This window comes from Brienomyrus brachyistius, chromosome 6 (genome assembly GCF_023856365.1).
Source record: "Brienomyrus brachyistius isolate T26 chromosome 6, BBRACH_0.4, whole genome shotgun sequence".
Classification (NCBI taxonomy): domain Eukaryota; kingdom Metazoa; phylum Chordata; class Actinopteri; order Osteoglossiformes; family Mormyridae; genus Brienomyrus; species Brienomyrus brachyistius.
In genome coordinates, this window is record NC_064538.1 from 3,293,953 (window position 1) to 3,317,477 (window position 23,525).

The window sequence follows — 23,525 nt, forward strand, 5'->3', positions numbered from 1 at the left end:
GTTACCGGTAATGTGAAGTTTTTCTGTCGTAATCATGGCATTGCAACTGAATCTGAATATAAATAGGAGGCTATTTTTGTTAACCTAAAGTTTACAGCTGTGTAGGACAGAAGGTTGAAGATACACACAGCTGCTCTCACACTATGACCAAGATTTTATTCCCCGCGATTAATATCTTTCACATACACCAAATTCATCTGAGTTGTTCTCAAGCTGGGGCGGCATGGTGGTGCAGTGGTTAGCACTATTGCCTCACACCTCTGCCTCTCCGCCTGGGTCACATGTGTGTGGAGTTTGCATGTTCTCCCCATGTCGTCGTGGGGTTTCCTCCGGATACTCCAGTTTCCCCCCACAGTCCAAAAACATGCTGAGGCTGATTGGAGTTGCTAAATTGCCCGTAGGAGTGCATATGTGAGTGAATGGTGTGTGAGTGTGCCCTGCGATGAGCCGGCCCCCCATTATGGGTTGTTCCCTGCCTCGTGAACATTGCTTCCGGGATAGGCTCCGGACCCCCTGCGACCCAGTAGGATAAGCGGTTTGGAAAATGGATGGATGGATGTTCTCAAGCTGAATCTCACAGGTTGGTGAAGGTTTTGGCTTCTCATCAGTGGCAGTAATAAAGCGTGAATGACTGACCAAATAGAAGACAATGGATGTGTTCCTTCAAAACAGAGGAGCGGAAGTGTAACATCACAGCTTTACTCCCAAGTAATATGCTTTGCCAGTATTCCAGAAGTAGAGAATTCCAGCATAAAATACCATTATAAAGCTGTGAAGAGCCTAATCCAGCCTGTCACAGCTGTAATTTTAATGCTGTATCACAAAGACGAGAGAGAACGCAAAGGAGCATTTGAAGTGCAGAGTTTTCCATCTGGGGGAGATGAACTATGATGTCAAAAGGGCTCCTCAGTTGTACCAGTTCTTTGTTGAGAGGATGAGCCTCATTATTCAAAGTAGAGTTTGGATACCATTCACTCCACTGCTGCTTCCACAGACCGCTTACACAGACCACTTCCACAGACCGCTTACACAGACCACTTACACAGAGCTAGTCATACTCACAGGCTTTTGCAGCATAGCAGCAAACGCCAAAAGACTTCAATCATCTCAAGCTGAACAGCCAATGGCAAAAATTTTGCTTCCTCCCTGTTGACATGCCATTTTAGTGCATCACTAAGGAAATTACAGCCCTGTACGAGTTTGACTTGAGTTAAAGGTGTTCATCCTTACGCCACCCAATCAGACTCTCCTCCAGACCTCTGTGCTCATCTTCTATCCCTTCATCCTGCAGACAGAAAATCACTGAAGAACTTCTAACGACAGCATATGCCATGGTTGTTTTCCAAGACTGTGGTGTAGAGCGTAATCAGGACTAGTGACTGTACTGTCTCTTGGGACGTCACTGTGCTGCTCACCATCGCACACGCTAATTACTGATGCTGTCTGTGGCCTGTAATCTAGGCGACCATGGCATCCGCTGCCTGCATCACCTTGAGCTTCTCCCCCAGCAGCTAAGACTAGACGGTGTTAATTAAATGCACCGAAGAAGTCAAAGGACAGAATTCTCAGGATGTTGTCCAACATGTCCAGGTGTGAGTGGACTCTGTGAAACAGCTAAAAAGTAACATCTTCCATACCTACTACTGTATATGTCTGCCTATTATTCATACCATGGGCCAAAGGAGACCTACACGAGATGTTAGTGCACCAGCCTCTGAAAAATCATTGTGATATGAGCAGCAGCACTGCTGCGGAGGCGCTGGTGCGCTCCTTCTTTGGCACGGGGGTTACGCATCAGTTTTCCATGGGGAGTCTATTTTGTAGTCATGGAGACGAGTTGAACACACCCACTCCCAGCTGGAACATAATGAAAAATATTTTCATTAAAATATACTTCTTACATGTGACTAGCAAAATTTTGTTAGCGCACAACATATATTAACAGAATTTTCTTTGGCTAAATCAAAACTGTAGTTTATTCGTAACTTATGATTTTTCACGCGGAATACTTAACATAAAACGATTCTATGCCATATTCTAAGTGTATCACATATTTTTTGAGTGAATTATTGTTAGAATTGCGTGGAATGACTGCATATATAAAAACGCAACTGCATGTAATAAAATATTAAAGATTTCCATAATGGGTAAAAAGTCAGACCACAGAATTTAACGCTTCCTTATAAACAGATGCTTTCACGTCTTTTGTGCGTAAGATTAAATATTTACCATTCCCATGTTGGGAATATTAGGAGATCTAACCTGGGCATCATGGTGGCGCAGCAGGTGTTACTGTCACCTCACACCTCTGGGGAGTTTGCAATCTATTCTGTGACTTTGTGAATGGAAGAGATCAATGGACAACTGTGATGACGCTTTGGGTGAATTTGTGGAAAAGCCTAGGAAGGGTTTCAGGTCCTTGAGAGATCTTGGTTAACGCGAGTGGAACACAGCAGATGCCTCATTATCCTCAATGCAAGCTTCTTCTGTTCCCAAGCCCGGGATGGAGAGGGTACTTGTGTGAAACTCACATTTCTCCCCTTGTTGTGATATTGTGAACCTGGTTGAAGGCAATACTGGGAGAGTGTATGAGCAAGCAAACCAATATACGCTACCAGAAATGTATTTAGAATATCTCAGAAAATCACATTCATAAACAACTGGAACACAGAAGAGGTATTAGTAAATTCATGACATAACTAGATACTTGTGATACCCTTTGGTACGGTGGAGGTAAAACTTGAAGATGATGGCAGGCCATACCTGTTCCAAAGTGGCAGGGATCAGTGGTGGAAGTTACCAGAACTCAAGTTAGCTTGTTTAAAGTCCAATAATCAATGCATGGTCAAAGCCCAGCGTCCATTTCTCTCCACAAAGAAAAATCCTGAAGCAATAGGGGTCATTAATGGCCAAACTACTAAGGTGAAGAACTCCACTGTAAACTGACCCATGGCTTCTTATTCAAGTGGAAGGGATGTTCCATGGAGCAGGTTCATGGCACAGTCCCATGGAAGATGTGGTGGAAGAGCAGATGTCTGCGTCACTAAAGATGACGCTTTTGTACAAAGCTTAATTACAGTTGAGAAAAGCTTGTGGTCAGAGTGCAGGGTCAGTTGGCGTCTCTAAAGAACTTGGGCTCAAGGGGAAAACAGTGATAGAATTACTCCTCCCATCTCAGGATTCGAACCCGTGACCTTCCTGACAGTGGGACGGATCCACACTGCTTCCAAGGCGATATTCCCTCATGCAGCTAGGAACACCCAGGATCACAGTGACTGAACCAGGGGTGCCCAAGACCCAGAGGATCAATACAGGACGAAGTGATTTACAGCTGTTTTTCCTCACCATGAAGCACCCCCAAGTTTAAATCACTTCGCCTGCCCCCAGTCTCTGGCCTAAAGCCCAGATATCTTCAGATACTAGTGATCCCCACAGGATAAGGCCGGCATCATACGCAGGATCAGGATAGCCCCTGCCCCTCCAAAAAAAAAAAATGTTCATGGTGGTATGACACACAATACCTCACAATGTGTTAAGATTCAGAACCAGAAAAACTCGTTTTTAATTTGCAGGTGCAGGACACTAGTAAGGCAGGGCATGACCAAGCCTACCTGAACGCACGTTGTTTTTATGAGGTACTTTTCAAGGTTTATGAGGTACTATTACTCCTTGTTGGACTAGCATTTCAGATCTATTTGAATCTGTGGGTTATGGTATAGCACTGTGAGAAAGCTTGACTTTAAGGTAAATACAATATTGTTAAATAATGACTGAAATTGTAATGTGATTTTGTATTTAACGTTTGCATTTATTTTGACACAATCCATTGGAACAATCGTGGCTGAATGTTAACTAAAGTAAAAGTCTGAAGTAATCAATATTCCTAGGATTGGCACATTATATGGATTATAATGACAATTTTAAGTTTTCAGATATTGTACAAGTGAATACAAACTGTTATATTACATTGTTAGGGTGCTGGGCTACTGGAAAATAAATCCATGCGGTGGAAGAACATGCAAACTAGGATTAGATAAAGACTGTTAAATAAATGCATATTAATACAAGAAAGAAATGGAAGCGGTTACGTGACTATTGTTGTTCATCTTGTATCGCTTTCCTTTAGAACTACATGGTTGTGTTTACAATTTGAGAAGCGTTCTCTTATTTTCGGTGCCTCGGGAGACTCTTTTCTCGAAAACCTCAACTTTGTTACAGGGACTCTGGAAGTTATACATTGCAATTGTCGCGTAGGCTTGGCTATTTTATGCCTAGTGTGACGGGCCTCTACTTCTCTACAAGCTCCATTCTAGCATTAAGAAAAAAAATACTTAAAAATAAAATGCAGTCCGCTTTTGTGTAATAAAGAACCTTACAAAACATGTCAAATAAAATCACATACAGTTGGCCTTGCACATGTGATCGTACAGATTTAATACAATAGTAAGAAGAATTTTTATTTTTAACATAGTGAATTAACCACATACCTGCATTCACAAAATAAAATAATTCACTTCATGAATTTGGCGACCACGACTGCACTGTATATCTACAGAAAACATAAAACAAAGTTAATTAAAGCAATTTTCCTTTTCATTTTGTAGCGCATAGCTAATGTAACGTGTAATTCCAAAAGAAAAAAAATGTATCTTAGGTAAAACCAACACGTCAATCAATCCTACTTTCAAACGATATCTGTTGTACAGCTTTTACATATAATTATGCATTCAGCAATTTACAATGAAAAGTGCTTTTTCATGAAAGATATAAAGTTATTGACGGAGCGCTCGCATTCTCAGCTAGTCCCCAGCAACCTAAAGCGCTGACTGGAGTACGGGAATCGCAAGAGCTCAAAAATAAGAAAAAGGAGAGAAAATCACGAGTGCAGTCGCGAAGTCTCTTATTCGATCTGGAGTTAAAGGGTATAACTTGAAAACCTTTTTTAAAAAACAAACAAACAAAAAACATGTCAGAAAATCAGTGAAATAGGAAAAATGGAGATTACAATAGCATACAGTAAATTTTGGAAGAAATCACTTTACCTAAATTAGGTTCTTTTTTTAACTCCGTTACAGCTATCTTTCAGACAACTAAGCAATTTGAATAAAGGACTCATTCGAGTCCTTTTCGGACATGTTTCACGCTAAAAGCAACAAACTTCCAGTTTATACCGCCTATTCAACGCAAAATTCATGAAGTCATTTCGTGACAGCGCCAGTCAAGAAGCGATATAGTTGGTTGCCCTGCACATGAAATAACAGACATGCACGTAAGGAGTAATCATATTTATTTGGGAATTGCTTAAGACAGCTATAAGATGGAGCCTGCTTTTGTTATTTTAATTACCAATCTCTTGAAACTTCGGCCAGCTGACATATACTAAATGTAGCCTTGGATGGAGGTTACAAATACATGTGTTATATACATCTGTGTATTTAGTACACTCTAGATACCACCAATACGTCTTGGGGCTCATGTTTTTTCCTCTTTTTTTGATCTGCAAAGACCCGCCCTGACCTTCTATACCTACGCTTGAGATTCATTATAACGTGGGACACGAAGGCGGAACGGAAAGCAGTTTTTCCTCTCCTGCGTTAGAGTAAGTATTGTGATTTCTTCGGTATTTAATATCATATTTTTCATTTTTATATAGCATATTCATTTGTTTTAATCTACAGTATAAAAACAATAACGATACAAATAGGAGCAGCCGGCTATTGTGTTGTTTTTAACAAATGTATATTGTTTTATTTTTTTTAATTAGACATTTTATATAAATACAACGTGTGCAAGTTGGAGAGGGAAAGAATTACAAAGTAAGTAATTGTAGTGCCTTGCGTACGTGTGATTATCTGTCACGACTGATATGTGACCCTTTGCGTTAGATTTGTCAGTCGCGCTGTTTCTGTCCGGAAAGTTTCACCTTATCGGCCAGGCGGGCGTATCTGTACGAAGTCAATCCAAATTCACTGCTGATTTTTTTTAGCGTGCTTATTTCTGTTGATGTTTTTTTTTGAATTGGTTAATGTTCGGAGTTTCGGTTTTTGTGAAACATTATTGTGTAAAGCATGCCTGTACCTACCACTGAGGACACCTGGGTGAAGATGTATTTTTCTGCATCTCCAACAACCCCGATCCTTTATAGGGGTATGCCTTGGAGGGGCTAACATTTATCACCTCAGTATTGTTGAAATCCTGGATATGGCCCTTGTGTAAAGCAACAACAGCTTTATGTTGATAAAAGCAGTTTCAGTGACTCCCATATTTCCTCAGTCCAAATTCACGGCTGATTTTTTTTAGCGTGTTTATTTCTGTTGATCTGTGATGGGCTGGCCCCCCGTCCTGGGTTGTTCCCTGCCTCGTGCCCATTGCTTCAGGGATAGTCTCCGGACCCCCCGCGACCCAAAACGATAAGCGGTTTGGAAAATGGATGGATGGATGGATTTCTGTTGATGTTTTTTGTGGAAACTGGTTAATGTTCTGTCAGCGTCGCCTCTAGTGAAGTATTACGACACTTTAGTATTTAGTTCTTTCAGGCATCGTCACTAAAAGCAGGGTCTGGGTGTGTGTGTGTGTGTGTGTGTGTGTGTGTGTGTGTGTGTGTGTGTGTGCGCGCTGCACATTGCTAGGCATGAGACAGAGAGCAAGGAAGGAGATGAGAATGAGCTACCAAAATGCAGCTGACTGTTATGGGTGTGTTTATTACTGTGAAATTTGGATGTGTGGAGTGTAATTCATTTGATTAGATCTTTGTGCTTTTGGTCGTAAGCTTATCATCTCAGACCAATGTTTCCCCTACCATTGTATTAGGGGAATACCCCGCCCCGCCCCCCCCCTCTCCCCCCCAACGGCACCTCCCGCCCTCGCCCCCCCCCCTTGAAGGTCTAGTAAATTTTATTTCATTTTATTTTCTATATAGTGCCAGATCACAACACAAGTGGTTTAAGGTTACCTTTCCTATAGAACAGGTAGGTACATTGTTCTTTTATTAGACAAACTAAACAGCCTTATGTTATTTATCTTATTTACACAACAGCTTGTTATTTTTGTCTCTGCATGGTCGTGCATTTTCAGTTCTCCTCTGCTCTCTGTATCGCGCATGGTGGAGTTCCGCCCCGATACACACACAGACACGTGCTGTGCAGAGTAGAGGGAGAACATCCATGTTCTTATCAGTTGATTCTAAGTTCTGCTTCAGTTGATTCTTTGCCATGGGTGTGTTCATGCCCCTACTCAATGTACTGGGTGTTGGGCAGGGTTGTTAGGTGCAGCAGCTGTGGGGAGTCTGTTAGTGAAGAAAGATTTACTGATCTTGACTTCACCGACGAAGTCAAGCTGTGATCTTTGCGGAGTCGATGGAGCTATGATCGAGGCTCACGAGAGGCTGAGTGAGGAGTCTGAGTGTCTGAGGTTGTCAATATCCTGGATAAAAACCAAGATCCGGGGATTTAATGGCTTCTTAGGCATGTCCATCAGTGGTGTGTCTGTCGTGCGGTTCACTTCCCTCGGCAGCGACATTCCTGTCTCTGGTGGCTCTTCCTATGAAAACAGCAGATGGCCTGGTAGAGCATGGGGGGGGGGGGTGTGCGGCTCTCCCGATATCTCTGCAAGAGGTCGAAGGTCTTTTGAGTACTGGTGCTCCCTGTCTTGCTGTATGGCTGAGAGACATGGACCCTATCCAGTGAGCTGAGATGAAGGCTGGACTCCTTCGGTACTGTATATCTTCGGGGAATCCTTGGGGACCGCTGGTTTGACTTTGTGTCGAATGAGCGGTTGCTAGAGGAGTCGCGAATGAGGCACATTACCTGTATTGTGAGGGAGCGTCAATTACGGTACTATGGCCATGTGGCATGTGGTGCGTAATACCTGACTGCAGCAGATTTCCAGAGGGTGAATCTGGACCGTGTGTGGGTTGGCAGCCAGGATCCCGAGGTATTTGTGTGGTGGGTGTGGCAACACGCCGCGGTTCTATGCCACTGTAGATATCGTGGCCTGGTATCCTTCAGAGACTGAACACTGGCAAACGAAGGAGTCTGTTTCTTGCAAGATGATATTTAAAAAATAATTATTTAAAAATGACACAGGAATAGATATTAAAATATGAATAAAATAAAATAGCAATATAAGACGTTAAAATGAAATATGTAAATAAAATATAAAATGAAGATGTAAAAGTGTGGGATAGGGTAAAAAGAGATATTGACGTTCTTATGGCACAATAGTGCTGCATATTCAGTAGTCAACACTGAATTTTGATCTGTTCCCGGACTAGCAGTGTGCTGTATGGTACTTTCTAGTGATGCTGGGCGATGGTTCCTACTGCTACCAGTCTCTGGTGCCACTACAAGCCTGCGATAAGTACCAGGCTCACTATGAAGCTGCACTGGATAAATTGTTGATAGATGCTGTGTCATGGCTAGGGATGGGTACAGGCTGTAGTGTCAGTTAGGTCCAAAGTTACTGGTTTCATTTTCAGTACTGAAGAAATTAAGACAAAAGATTGCAGTTGATTGCAGTCCATTTGCCATGGATAGAACGATAAATATCATTTTTCTATATCAAGTAAAGTGATACAGATTACGGATGTACACCAGCAAAAGCTAACGATAATTTTTGCAATACAACTGACAGGTTCCTTCATTGTGGGGGAAAAGTTTATCATCCTCTATTGTGAGTGACACTCTGGGTGATGGGACTGTTTCCTTATTTTAGCCCACAATGGCACTTAGTCTGTTCTAGCGATATGTAACCTGTATTCTTTTAGATGCCCACATAGTTAGGGTTGGGTACCGAATTTCAATAGTTTTGTGGTACCCACTGAAATGCACCAATCCTATTGAGGATCGAAAAATTAATTGTCTTTTGGTGACCAATTCTGATACCCAAACAGTAAATCTTCGCACCTGTGAGCTGATAAGCGTTCAGCATACTTGTATAAAGATCTAAAGTCGATGGTGATTGTTTGTGTAAACTAACGTTACAGAAACACGGCATAGGGGCTGAAAGGAAAAATGTATGAACTTGTGAACTAGTTTGTGTGTGTTTGGTGTTGTGTGTGTTTGGTGTTGTGTGTGTTTGGTGTTGTGTGTGTTTGTTGCGTAGTGTGAAAAATGCCTAAGAAATCATAAGTGTGGCCCTGCAGAGTTCTAGACTGCAACTATTTAGTCACATTTTGTGACCATTTTTGGAGATAGTGTGACTAAATTTTACAAATGGGCGTACTAGGTCGACAGGCAAATATGCCCCTCATGTATGCCCAAATATGCCCCTCATGTATGCCCAGATATGCCCCTCAAAAAGTGGCTGACCACATTGATGTATGTTACGTGAAACAGCTGAAAAGAGTGAGAATGAGTGTGAATGTGTGTGCATGTTTTTGTGAGCTAGAACATGAGGATAATCATGCTGGAACGCAGAAGGACATTCGCCAAACTGAAAGCATAGAATTGTCAAAAATTTTATGGGTACATTTTGGGGAAGCCTGGATTGTGAGGGTTACTGCTCTATAATGTACAATGTAAAGCACTGTCCTCACATTCTTGGCACAGAATCGAAGCCGTTTAGAGTGCTGTTCTATAGCGTTTAAGGCCAGGGTTAGGGCCGCGTGAGTATTTCGCATAACCGATTATGGCGACACTGAAACTTCGTTGACATCAATTTTCCAAACCGATACATCGTGAGTTTTTTTTTTTTCATACCTGCAGTTCAGTTTCTCTGGTTGGAGTTTTTATAAACTTGTTTGTAAGCTTCCCCCCCCAGCTCAGGATGCTCTCACAGAGAGACATTCAACGAAGCACCACTACAAACCACATGAGAACGGTCATTCTGCTAAGTTAGATGTGTCTGTGGTGGGGGTAAGAAAAATAGATGCAGGAAGAAGGTCTTGTGACTTGGTCTCTGCTGTTGAACGTATATAACTTTCACATGCCACTGATTAGTCAGTCCTTTAGTCAAATCCTCTCTCCTTCAGCTCTTGACTGAAGATTTTGGGGGGAAAAAAACGTTACATTTATTTTTATGAACTTTTTCGTTTTTAAAATGCTTCAGTTCATTATAATTGTTTTGCTTCAATATCACTATGCAATTATGGGAGTAGTACAATTTATCACAAAACGAAAAGGTGGTTTGTACATTGTGCAGAGTTTTGTTGGCTTCCACAGCAACACCACTTGCATCTAAATAGGAAGCAGGCAGACGCCGTTCTGGATGATGGAGCACTGGAAAAGGCAAAACCACCATTAGTGTCTATTCATGTTTATTAAACTCCTATTACTATCGAAAGCTTTTTTATGTGTTTTGCTCTTGTAGCTTCTAAATACTCAGAATATCAGAGCCACAAGGTCACCTGTGTGCTACATTAGAATTTTCACTGAAGTTGTGTTTGAGGACACATTTAGGCTAGAATCTGGGCTTATTTTTCGCTGATTGATAGCGTCAACGTGTGGGTCTGAGTGCGGTGGGTTTGCCAAGGCCAGTGAATATCATTACCCAACAAGCAAAAACATAAACAAATTAAAAACTATTTATAAAATGAAATAAAAATGAAAACTATATTTAACAAAAAAAACTAACTGGAAGCTGAATTGCACCATTTCAAAACTACCCATAAAATAAATATATGTGGCCCTCCAGCACAAAACTGTACGCTTGGGTCAAAAATTAGAAATTAGAATTATGGTATCAAATGAAAGAGCACAAAAAATCCTCAAAAAATCTTTAAAATACGGCCATGCGACTTCCGTACGGTTTCGTGCTGGAGGATCACATATATCATTTAAGTTTCACTTTGTTTAGCATTTAAAGAAAAAAAAACTACAAATTTTTTACCTTTTGTTTCGCTCCTTTTGTTTCACTTGGTGGTGGTCGTGCCACTCCGTACCGGCACCTCACATTCACTGATGTCCAAATACCTTTTCTACCACGCATCCACGACTGTTGGCTGAAGGTGTAAGATCCCCTGCATTTGGCACATTCAGCGTCTGCGTGTTACTGAGCTGCTTCTGCTGCTGATTGTCATAATATGAAAGAGTCAGAAAAAGAACTGCGTCCTTCCACTGCAGCACATGTCTAACATACGCTTGATCCAGTGGGACATTGAGCTGGACACTATTCTCTAAGACGGACACCGGCGGGATTCACGGTGTTCGCATGTTTCTTTTAATGACAGCAGTAAAAAAAAAAAAAACGCAGATGTTTTTGTCTGCTTTTCAGGTGGTTGACCTATTTTCCGACACGCGCTCTCTGTGCGTGTTCACAGTGTGCTCACTTGTAAATGGGCGACCGGGTAGAGACAAAAATGACAAGCTGTTGTGTAAATAAGATAAATAACATACGGCTGTTTAGTTTGTTTAATTAAAGGACAATGTATAGACCTGTTCTATAGGAAATGTAACCATAAATGACTTCTGTTGTGATCTGGTGCTATATAGAAATACAATTAAATAAAATGAACTTGGCCTTCAAGGGGGGGGCAGGAGGTGCCATTGGAGGGGTGTGGCGCCCCCCTAATATAATGGTAGGGCAAACACTGCAGTGTTAACCGACCACTTTGCACTTTAATATGTAAACCTTTGTTGGTACACTGCCGCCATGACTTTAAATAGGAGAAGCAGTGGAAATATAAGGTGAGATGTTTCGTTTGTGGTTTGTAGTTAAGCCCCATATCCCTTTAAGCCGAACAAGTAAATCCTAAGAGTGGTGACTGTAGTCGTCTCAGTTCAGGGACTGCATGCTTGATAGGATGTGGTTTACATAGCCTTAGCCTTTGTAGGCCATGCTCTTCAAAAAGACCACGCAATGAGTCTTGCCGTGAGCTGGCCTGTGAAGGAGACTCCTTTGTGGCCCCATACATTGAAAGACACATTTGTAGATCACATTTGAGGGACCCTTTGAACTGTCATAGCCTTGGTTCACCACTGTGACTTATTTGACTTTGAATGCATCTCATAAAGCTGCACCCTCTGAATTGTGTCTGTTTGCTGCTCATACCCTGACGGCACCACATTAGCACGTGCGGAAGAAGAGCTATAAATGAACCTCTCTAATAACTCTAGTTCAAACAACTCCGGACCTCTCAGTTAGCGCACAAAGTTGTCTCCTTCATTCAAGTGATCCAGCACAGTGCTACACACTAGGTAACCTGAGCACAAACGGCAACCAGCTGATAAACCATAACACCCATTTCCCTATAAGGACTTCTAAGCCCTGATTGGTCACAATCCCCTGTTCTGTTGGTTCACCTTGGCAGCAGGCTACACCCACCCATTGTGCTCAGTTTCCCAAATCATGTCTCGACCGCTAGACTTCTACTTGAGATATGGATATAGGTATTGATTTACTTTAAATACGTGGCTAACATAAGATTAATGTGATAACTAGATATATATTTGAACTACCGCGTAACATATTATGTAATAGAGCAGTCACTGTCAATTATATCAATAATCTGTTAATCTGACGATTCAAGTAATTGTTTATAATATAATATAACATTGCAGTTGGAGCAAAACAGGAACCACCTAACCATTGCAGTGTGCATTCTCACTCACATACAGTGAAGTTTAGGCAATCCAGTTCACCTAATTTTGATGTTCTTGGACAGTGTAAGGAAAGTGCGAAATGCCATCCTTCAGAGTGTGAACATGCAAGCTCCCCACACACAAAGGGGCAGGGCGCAGTGGCAGCTCTCCCCACTGCGCCGCCCTCACGCCCCCGTTTGCTGTGGAATATTTGTCAGAGAAGAACTGCTTTCTGTAAACCTGACTGCATGGCCTGGTGCTTGATTTTTATACTCCTGTGGCAGTGGGTCTGAATGAAACACCTGAATTCAGTGGTTAAGAGGCGTGTCTCGGGTTCTTTTGTCCATGTAACTATTGTTACTTCTCTAATGTGTACTGCTTTGTTATAACAGTCTCTGTTTAATTTCAGTTTAGTAAAACACTAAAAAAATTAATAATGAATCCAGATAAATCCATAGAATGCTGGTGTCTAAAGCAGTTAAGTGCTTTTCAAGAAGATTAATAATTTAACATATACCCGATACCCACCTGTAATTAACAATGGAGCCGTGTTTAAGTATGTGTGCTTATTTACCTGTGTTGTGACACTTTTTAGCATTAAAGTGTGAAATAAGGTTTTACGTCCTTGGTGCTAATTTGGCTGCATTGGTGGATTGTGTGAGTGTTGGATAAAGTGACTCATTTTCTTTGTTTTGGCAGTTGGTCCCTTTCGTCTTCATACGTCATCGTGAATGAAGCTGCATCATCTGAATGCAGCCCAGGCGTCAGAATGCGGTTAGTATGGGAGCTGTATTTGGCAGCATTTGCGGATACAGTTATAAATCAGTATCGGACTGAAATGTTTGAGCTGCATGCATTGTTGAGTTCTTATCACGATATGCAGTGTGCAAATCTGAAAGATGAACACTGGGATTAGTGTCTCCATTCAAAATCAGCACAACATTTTTTTAGTTTTGCCTCACTGTTCACTACTCCTGTTGTTGTGTTACCCCACAGCGACTATGTCCTGCATGTAGCATTAAAATCTGGAGTCGTCACTATTTCTGAAGTCAGCACCAAAGCGGACAATTACTCAGAAATCAACAGTGTATACGTTAATTTGATTTAGCCTCTTTTTACTTATTTACTCGGCATAAAAATAAACTGTTATACAAAAATGAATAACTTCTGCTTTAATAGTGTGGTTTACTAAACATCTGGAATTTTTCACATTCGTGTACAGATATGGCTGAACTTTGTAACACGGCACTTAAAAAATGTGCAACGTGTAAAGTGCCTTAGAGAATGTGTCTCGTACATCAAACCTCACATCTGTTGACATTGAGGAGTTTAATGCCTTACTGGTTATTATGTTATGTACTAATGGGTTTCTTGAATTAACTGTTCTTCCAGGGACTGTTCTGCCCTAAGCAAATTTGTCAGATCCTACTTGAAGCAGGCAAGCAGGTGAGATTCTTTACACAAAACCCCCCCAGAAAAACAATCTGTTGATACCCCACACAGTAGAAGGATGCTGATATTACAGCATATGTTTACTAAACAGGCGGCTGTATACGATAAGCATGGCTACTTTCTCTGCCTCCTTCATAACCTTGTATTGTTTTATTTTTAATACTTCACATTGATGTTCATTTATTTATTTCACTTAATCTTGTTAATCTTTGTTGACTTAATATTTATATGTGCCTCAGCATCATGGGAATCACACACATTGAATTTCATTGCAACTTCTTACAATGACAATGAAGAAATTAATTCTGAGTGATTTGAATAGGAAATGATATAATTTTCCTGATGTTATACAAGGCAACCAAGACAAGAAAATTTAGGCTGGTGCAATGAAGCTCCCCTCAGGCTGGGAAATGTAGATCGCCCTCAACTCTGCCTTTAAGTTTGATTACGTTTAACTCTTTATCCGTCATATAAATATGACGTATACACTAGTCACAATGTGACTTGCAAAAAAATGAAAAAATGTATTACATTATGTCTCAAGTCATACTTCTTATAATTAAGCAACTCAATTTTAAGACTTAATCAAGCAAGTTATGGTCAATCCTTGAGTAATTTCACCCTCAGTAGCTATGATCAATGTAATAATGATTAATTAAATGTATTAAATCATTTAATAGTGATCCATTTAAAATGTGGTCAATTTTCATACTACAGTGACCCCCCGCTGCATTGCGGATTTTCCCCCGATGCGTCACAGTTCTCTGCGTGTCGCGCACCTTGCTCGTGGTCCGATTGTTGTGAGCAAACTTTTTGTGAACTTTTCATTTTCTGTATCGTGGATTTCCGCCTATCGCTGATGGGTCCGGAACGTAACTTCGCCGATAGGCAGGGGATCACTTTACTTTCATCTGTATTAATATTTGCATCTCCGTACGTGAGTAAACGAAATACTGGGATGTCTTTTTTACTTTAAAGAGTGCAGAAGAGCTTTGTGTTACAGCAATATGCATGCGAGGTGCACGAAATGTTCCTGTACGTATCCAAAAAAGAAAAATGCTTCATAAAGTATTACTGGTGGTAATGAATGATTACGCTACTACATGATTTGTTTAGCGTTGAACATGTAGACGTATAATAAAAAATATGAAACTTTTCTTGCACTGAACTTTTTTGAATGATAAAAAACATTCTTTTCCCCTCCTAGGGTCAAGGTCAAAATATGTTTCGCTTTGTGTGCAGCCGTGGTGACTGTTATGATTTTTTTCAGTCTCTGTGCTATACGGTAAGCATGTGAATTTATTATCTTCATGAATATGTACAGCTCATTCATTGTACTGCTGCATTGTGTGCCTTGACTTGTTTAGTATCTCTCAGTTCAATTTCAGTTCAGTTTTATTTATATAGCACGTTCGCAGCATTGCAGTGTCTCAAAGCGTTTTACATTATCCCTGCCCAAAAACCTGCAGTGAGCAAGCCAGAGGTGACAGTGGCAAGGAAAAACTCCCTAGAAGGAAGAAACCTTGGGAGGAACCAGACCCAAAGGAGGAGCCTATCCTCCAGGGGCTGGCAGTGGAAATCTTGATTTATATGCTCCGATTTGTTAAGTCCAGGCAGCAGGGCAGGCAGGAGAAGCTTTGCAGGCAGGAAGGACGTCACAGGTAGTAAGGACGTCGCAGGCAGCAGGGCAGGCAGGATATCATGCTTTTTTTGGGTCTCCTGGCAGCCCTCCACAGGAGGGGTAGCAGGGATTAAAAGTGCCTTATTAGGGGAGACTAGAGGCAGTGCAAAACAGTTAGGCGAGTGTAATATGTCAGCTCCGGCAGATATGGCTAAGGCAGCATAAGTAGGAGGGAAAGGCGGGTGGGAACACAGGCAGGGAGGGGTCCCTGAAATGTTTGCTTAATTGCGACTTTACTTCTCAGAATTCTGACCTCATTTCTCGCAATTGCTTTTCTTGTACTTCCGACTTCTCTCACAATTCTTACTTTATTTTTCTTGTAATTCGGAGTTCTTTTCTAACAGCCAACAAGTATCCAGAGGCACAATAATGGTTCGATGCAATGAGTGTGAAGTAGCAGACAGGAGTGGAAGCCGCAGAGGCTGCATCTGCTCTGTCCAGGCATTAAAGTATTTCCTGCTGTGTGTGTGACCGGCAGCCTGCGTCAGAACGTGCAACGATAATCATCTTTAAATGTTAGCCAAGTTTGAAATGGAAATGCGCAATAAAATGCAACTTTTGCCTTATCAGGCGTGATATAGACATACCTGCCATTAATGTTACAAAACCCTGTATCAGCCAATAACGTACGACCTTATACCTTCCATTAATATAACGGCCACTAACATAGTTCCATTCTTAATGTAATAAAAGTGGATAATCTAACTTACCAGTAACGTAATAACATTTCTGAAACAAAAATATACCACGTTATGACATTATTGACTTTCATTACATTTACAACGGAAATATTAGCATATTATTGGAGGTTATTGTATTATTGGCTGCTCCAAACCCTAACAGTTGTGACATTCCACAAAACCTATGTTCTAATTAAAGTCAGTAAAAAACTATCAAAAGTGCCTTTCAGTTGTGAGACTGCTAGAGATCCCAGGCAAACACTGGAATCACCCAAGTAACTGATCGACTCAAACCAAATTGCTAGTATTACTAGTGCCTCCCCGCTTTACTGTTTTCAGAATGCAGCGAGCTAATATGAAATCCACAATGTGCCAGCAGATTATGTTATGTGAACAATGCATGTTTCGGGTATATTCCTAAACAGCGTCCTGCAGATTGGGTGACTCAGAAGTCAGAATGTGAGGGGTGGTTCCCTGCGCTGCTCCCAGCCTTCTGCGCTGGATTAATAATGCCAAAATAATTATGAGCAGAGTGTTCAAATTTACATTTGTACTTTGTAACTAAGTGCAGGTAATTTACATCACTCATCCGTTGAGTATTCAGTAATAAATTCTGTTGCGAGAATGCAAATTTATTGTTCTTAAATACAGGGTTTTTCAAGAACTGTATGCCATGGGGAAATGCCCATTAAACTACAATGAGAAGTTAAAGTCTCAGAATGAGTTGGACAGCTCGCTGGATCTCTGGTAAGTCAGTTGGCATCCTGATACTAATGCAGTTCCTCCTTCGGTGGAACGTGGTATTTCTTATTCTTCATTGATGATCTTCTCACCCATCACTGCATCTATGGACATGCCCCCCTTTACTTACAAGAACTCCCCACCCCCCTATACCTCCTCACGCACCTTCCGCACTGTACACACGAACACCCTCCAAGTCCCCAGAACCGAGCTCCGTAGCATGGCTGATAGGGCCTTTTCATATGTGGCGCCGGGACCGTGGAACGCCCCCCCGAGCACCTGAGAGCCCCACAGTCCACTGATGCTGTGGAACGCCCCCCCGAGCACCTGAAAGCCCCACAGTCCACTGATGCTGTGGAACGCCCCCCCTGAGCACCTGAGAGCCCCACAGTCCACTGATGCTGTGGAACGCCCCCCCTGAGCACCTGAGAGCCCCACAGTCCACTGATGCTGTGGAACGCCCCCCCTGAGCACCTGAGAGCCCCACAGTCCACTGATGCTGTGGAACGCCCCCCCGAGCACCTGAGAGCCCCACAGTCCACTGATGCTGTGGAACGCCCCCCCGAGCACCTGAGAGCCCCACAGTCCACTGATGCTGTGGAACGCCCCCCCGAGCACCTGAGAGCCCCACAGTCCACTGATGCTGTGGAACGCCCCCCCTGAGCACCTGAGAGCCCCACAGTCCACTGATGCTGTGGAACGCCCCCCCGAGCACCTGAGAGCCCCACAGTCCACTGATGCTGTGGAACGCCCCCCCCGAGCACCTGAGAGCCCCACAGTCCACTGATGCTGTGGAACGCCCCCCCTGAGCACCTGAGAGCCCCACAGTCCACTGATGCTGTGGAACGCCCCCCCGAGCACCTGAGAGCCCCACAGTCCACTGATGCTGTGGAACGCCCCCCCGAGCACCTGAGAGCCCCACAGTCCACTGATGCTGTGGAACGCCCCCCCGAGCACCTGAGAGCCCCACAGTCCACTGATGCTGTGGAACGCCCCCCCTGAGCACCTGAGAGCCCCACAGTCCACTGATGCTGTGGAACGCCCCCCCCGAGCACCTGAGAGCCCCACAGTCCACTGATGTTTTTTTTTTTTTTTAAATCTAAAAACCTATCTTTTTAGAAAGACATTTAGTTAAGTATTTCACAGTATAGTCTAGTAATTTTTTTAATAGTATTTTTATTACACTACTGTTTTACTTTGTAGCACTTTGAAATTGCTAAAATATACAAATAAAATGTATAATTATTGTTATTGTTGTTATTATTATTATTATTATTATTATTATTATTATCTTGACCTGTTAGCTGCTTTGGACAAATAATAATTGTTCATTGTCTCCCTAAAGTAAGGAAAGCGTCACTTCTGCCTTGTTCACATTTGCTTCCCCTCTTCACAAAGGTCCAGAGTAGATGTTCAGACATGCACAACGTGGGGAGCACCAATTATGTGGGAGGGGACTTTTGATCCCGGAGTTTTCGACCGATACCACATAGAGAAGCGCACGTCTGTGGCACTGACTGTGTTCGCTATTGGAAGGTTGGTGTGGATTGTCCAGCATCTGAGAATATTATACTAGTAGTATTGCATGTGAAAATATTAAGCCGTACTTTAATAAATAATACTTGTAATATTTTGGTTCTAATATCAAATCAGAGGTCTGTTGTCAGCGACCAGTCTGTCTTGGTGTTGCATGAGGTACTGGTAGTAAAATGTACCACAGTACTGCATTTTTGAAAGCTGTTTGGTATTTGTTTAGTACTGGTACTAATTACTACTACAGACATTGCTAATGCTATATTCCCACACAAATAATTGTATGCATCATGCTATATATGTATCATGCATCCAACAAACTAGCAAATTTTGAGTTACCTGCTTTGACTGCTCTGCATTAAGTCAGGGATTTATGCAAGGGATCTTATAATATAGCAAGATCTTGTATAGCAAACAGGCTACATTAGCACTATCAAACTAGCAGTTCTTGGTGATATTTTTAACAGCTCAGGGCTTAAAACGTTCCTTTTACCTACAGCCGAGGTTCGTACTCGGAGCATGTAGAGTTTCTTTCTCCGCGCCTCTTCCTCTTCATCCACTGTGTTCTTTGGTCACATCCCATTCCCTCAGATCCAGAGCTGTGTCTAACCTCTACTGTCTCTTTCGCAAGGCCTCCCCATTAAATCAAATTGGCAGACAGATTCAGTTAAATACACTTTTATATAGCGCCTTTCACAAGAGTCACCCCGAAAGCACTTTACGTGGGTGCCTTGTGATACATTACGATATCTTTCCCCAACCTCGATGTTTTGCTGGAATGTCCTTTTTCAAAATATCAAACACTGTTCCGAAAATCCCAGTCACCAGCAAACCCAATTCAAAATTGTTCATAGATTGTAGCCCATTCCCAGGAAATGCCACGTTATGGGCCTGGAGCCTCACCCGCTCTGTCACGCTGTCGCTCTGCGTCCTTCGGGGCTCTGGTGCCTTTCTTCATGTGTTCCAGGTCCGTCCTCCTGCTGGAGCCCACTGGGATTTTGTTGCTAATTCCCTCTCCTCTATTCTCTTGTCCTCCATTCGTTCATTCCCTGTAGTCCTTCTCCTCCTGTACGTTTCTCTCCCTCACTCACAACCGGGGGGGGGGGGGGGGGGGGGGGGTGCGCTTCTGATGTCGGCCTCCATTGCAACTAAGCTGCTTTTAGCCTCCCATTGGAAATCTCCGGACCTTGCAATTCTATCTGTCTGGACGTCCACTTTCTAGAGCCTCATATTGCTGGAGTTATCTGCATCCCGGATTAACAAACCGTCTGCCTTAACCAATCAAAAATGGCTTTATGCCTTGCAGCAGGTGCGGAGTTGGTTGGATGTTGGTGGCCGAAGCTTTTTTTTGTTTTCTTCTCTCTCTCTCTCTCTCTCTCTCTCTCTCTCTCTCTCTCTCTCTCTCTCTCCCCCTTTCTCTGTGCTCACTGCAAGATGTGGTGCGCTGGTCATCTCTGCCTCTGACAACTCTGCTTCTCTTCAGCTATCTCATGGTAGGGCTGAGTGGGAGGGATGGGGGGTGGCCGTTAAGGTGGTGGGGGGGGCGGGGGGGGCCGTTGTACGCAGTGAGAATTTTTTACTTGTCCCCTTTCTGTGATTTTTCTTTAATAAAGATTTGAGCACAAAAAAATCAGACTAGCATCTGACCTTACAGGTTACCATGTTGTACTGCTGTAAGCAGTTTAATAACCAATCATAATGGGCCGTGCGAGTTTTTTTTTCCACGTTTAGTGAGCAGATGACGGAAAAAAACAGAAGAAACTGCTGTGACCTTTTTGTCTGTCCTGTCTGATTGATTTTATTTAACTTCTTCACAGTGGAGAGTAAATGGTGATGAGTTTGATTACGGCAGAAATACATCTTACCAATCTGAGTGCTTGCGTTCCCCCCCCCCCCCATTCACCAGCATCCATAGAATGAATCTCATCCCGATACCCCTCCTGTGCATTTTTGATAATAAGGTGGAAGTGCACAGCAGTCAGGGGTGGATATTATACCCTTTATGAAATTAATATAAGGTATTATTGTTCTCCTTCTGCAGTGAGGCTTAATTTATTAAAATTAAAGGAAGAAAAATGTATATGCATTTAAGATAAATGTCTCCTGAAAGTAAGTGTAGGCCTCTCCTCTCTTTGAAAAGTGCACTCAGGGAAGCTTATTGAGCTCAGCATTGCTATCGTTGCAGTACCGGTATCGTAGTACTTAAAGTGGTATCGGTATCGAGGTCATAATTTTGATATTGTGACAACACTAATCTCTCACCCTCGTGATCAAAGAAATGTAGTGAAACTTGGGGAGACATAATTGAACTCCAGGCCCATTACTTAGCTGGTAATACAACATATTTTTAAATCAGTTTTTCTACAAATACTTCCCATACTGTATGTATCATAGCATCCACAGCTCTTATCTGATTAATCAGGAAAACTACAGACTACAACCGCATATTCAGCTTTGCTTACTTAACCTACTTATGCTAGAAGACGCTTAATCATAGACGCAACATACGCATCAGGAATTAGTGTGATGGAAAATAAATATTTAGAGTTAAGGTTATCTCTTTCAATCTCTTTGTCTGGAAACACCCCCCCCCCCCCCAGAACATTAATGTTCGATAAAATTCACCAAGCAAAACTGACCATAATTATAAATCAGAGCATTTTAAATTAGGTTGAGAACTTTTTGCTATTCATTGCTTGAAATTAAGGTCGAAAAACTGTGTGAAATGGTTAAACAGTTTGTTAATAGGTCCATTGCTCAGTGATTGTACGTTACTATATGTTAAAATCAATGAAATCTTGTGGGTGTTTTTGATAGGTATGATTTCTGCATGAGTTCACCATTGCCCTGCCTTACTACTTAGCCATGTCATGATTACATTATATACACTTTAGGGGTGTATAGATGCATCAGTGCATCATGATGAATTGATGATTAAGGTGGTAATTCAACAGAATTTTTGAGGGCAAAATCCTCCTTAAATATATGCCTAAATGCGGCTTCCTCACGCTAGTGTTCATGTGCTGTAGGTAAACCAGCAAAGTACTGTAACAGCACCGGTATGCACATTCCTGAAACATAGCATAACAGGAAAAGGTTTGTTAATTTTTATGAAGGAAAGGAAGTGCTACCTCATGATCTTTGTATTTTGGCACTCAGGAAATACCTCCTTTGTAGCTCAAAGAAGTCATTGTCTTTTGCTGGTAACGGTAGCAATTTCAAGACTCTGAGGAAGCTAACTAGTTAGCTAAGTAAAAAATGATGTTGGCCTTAGGGATGCACGATACGCTGGGTATCTCTGGCATCAGCCGATATTCATTAAGAAGGAAGACATTACCATCGGTCTGATATGTCATTCTTGGTCGATGTTGCCATCTGTTATTTAAACTTCATCAGTATTCAAAGTCAGCCGTATCAGAGCTAAATATGTAACTACTAAAAGATTATTAAGTTAATAATCGAACAATTCAATTCATCAAACTGAATCGTGTCAGAAACTGAAACATTTTTACGCATCGAATTGCCTTGTGCCCCATGCTTTGTACTGTAGTCCCATCTTATATTACCATTTTGAAACAGCTTATTATTGCTTTCTGGCTCAGTGCCCACTTTACTAAACTCACCAGTGTGTATCACTTTTGTGCTTTTCTGCAGATATTTGGAAGTTTACCTCAAGGAATTCCTTAAATCTGCTGAGCAGTACTTCATGGTAGGGTTACCAGTGACATACTACATCTTCACAGACATCCCAGAATTTGTACCTAAGGTTATGCTTATGACGGAGCGGCACATGAAGGTCATTCAGGTCAAAAGGCAGAAACGCTGGCAGGACATCTCCATGCTGCGCATGAAGACCATTGCGGACTTCATTGAGTCGCACATCCAGCACTGGCACCAGTACATCTTCTGTTTCGACGTGGATCAGGTCTTCGTGGGTCGCTTCGGCTCGGAAGCTCTCGGAGAAACAGTGGGCCTGTTGCATGCATTTTACTACCGCAGTCATGTCAAGGACTATACCTATGACCGGAACCCTGAATCGGCAGCGTACATGCTGACTGGGGACTTCTACTACCATGCGGCCATCTTTGGGGGAACGTGGCAAGGGGTGAAGAACATAACCGAGTTCTGCCATCAGGGCATCATGGAGGACAAAGAGAAAAACATTGAGGCCTTGTGGCATGACGAGAGTCACCTGAACAAGTACTTCTGGCTCCACAAGCCCAGCAAAGTGCTTTCCCCAGAGTACTGCTGGTCCACAATCATTGGGTTCCGCTTTGACATCCGAGTTCATCGTCTTCTTTGGGCAACAAAGTTCTACGACATACTTAGAACTTAAGCAAAACCCCGAGCTAAGGACAAGAGAGTATAACTATTTGTATTTCTTTGCATACTGAACTTTTCGTGAGATCTTGGTTTCATAATCTTGCAGATTGTACCTTTATGGTGTCCTATCGTAGTGCTGTGCCTGCCACTTAGTCATGGCGTTCTGATCCACACTGCACTACTGTCTGCATCACCTTGAGCCAAGATATGTTCTGTGTGAAACACTGCTCAAAACCTGCATGTATCAGCCGTTCACCATTTTCCATAGACCTTAAATGTGATTTGCACAGTATACTTTGTTTACATGACGAGAATCTCTCCAGTCTGGCACTGTATTTAATAACAGGAGAGGCATCTCCTGAAGGGGGCAGGAATTAAATGTGTCAGTTTAAATGATGAAAATGGATGTCTGATTTATGTATTGTGAATGTATGGTTTCCAGTAAAATTCAGTAAAAGTATTCAGGTCGTTATATTGTGATACACTGTGTGACTCTCATCTACTTTAAAGTACTGTGTGAGAGCCTACAACTTAGGGTCATGCTGCTATGAAGTGGATCGCTTGCTGTGCAACGTCGGGCTGATTAACCTTTAGTTA

The 23,525-nt window shown here is 42.2% G+C and overlaps 1 protein-coding gene and 1 long non-coding RNA gene across 5 annotated transcripts; one reads left to right on the forward strand and one right to left on the reverse strand.

The window, feature by feature from the left end:
* The first annotated feature begins 3,588 nt into the window (after window positions 1-3,588).
* LOC125744981 (N-acetyllactosaminide alpha-1,3-galactosyltransferase-like) lies at window positions 3,589-23,388 on the forward strand. 4 transcript variants are annotated; one of them, XM_049017344.1, is made up of 9 exons: window positions 3,589-3,744; window positions 5,506-5,599; window positions 5,765-5,816; window positions 13,218-13,292; window positions 13,911-13,964; window positions 15,178-15,255; window positions 16,983-17,078; window positions 18,471-18,608; window positions 22,260-23,388. In XM_049017344.1, exons 4-9 carry the CDS (start codon window positions 13,288-13,290, stop codon window positions 22,939-22,941), a joined length of 1,053 nt encoding a protein of 350 aa, XP_048873301.1. In that variant the 5' UTR covers window positions 3,589-3,744; window positions 5,506-5,599; window positions 5,765-5,816; window positions 13,218-13,287; the 3' UTR covers window positions 22,942-23,388. The 4 variants fall into 4 exon arrangements, with proteins under 4 accessions (XP_048873301.1, XP_048873302.1, XP_048873303.1 ...); XM_049017346.1 differs by lacking the exon at window positions 3,589-3,744 and adding an exon at window positions 5,117-5,269; XM_049017345.1 differs by lacking the exon at window positions 5,765-5,816.
* Window positions 17,256-18,132, reverse strand: LOC125744983 (uncharacterized). The gene is made up of 4 exons (XR_007398538.1): window positions 18,030-18,132; window positions 17,691-17,885; window positions 17,449-17,546; window positions 17,256-17,351 (listed from the first exon to the last, which is right to left on the reverse strand). It is a non-coding gene; the product is annotated as an uncharacterized LOC125744983 (long non-coding RNA).
* Window positions 23,389-23,525: the final 137 nt, after the last annotated feature.

Excerpts from the sequence above, each read along its gene's own strand:
- LOC125744981 (XM_049017344.1), top strand. Across the intron at positions 15,256-16,982 it reads TTCAGTCTCTGTGCTATACG|GGTTTTTCAAGAACTGTATG; the intron begins GTAAGCATGTGA and ends TCTTAAATACAG. Across the intron at positions 17,079-18,470 it reads GACAGCTCGCTGGATCTCTG|GTCCAGAGTAGATGTTCAGA; the intron begins GTAAGTCAGTTG and ends CTCTTCACAAAG.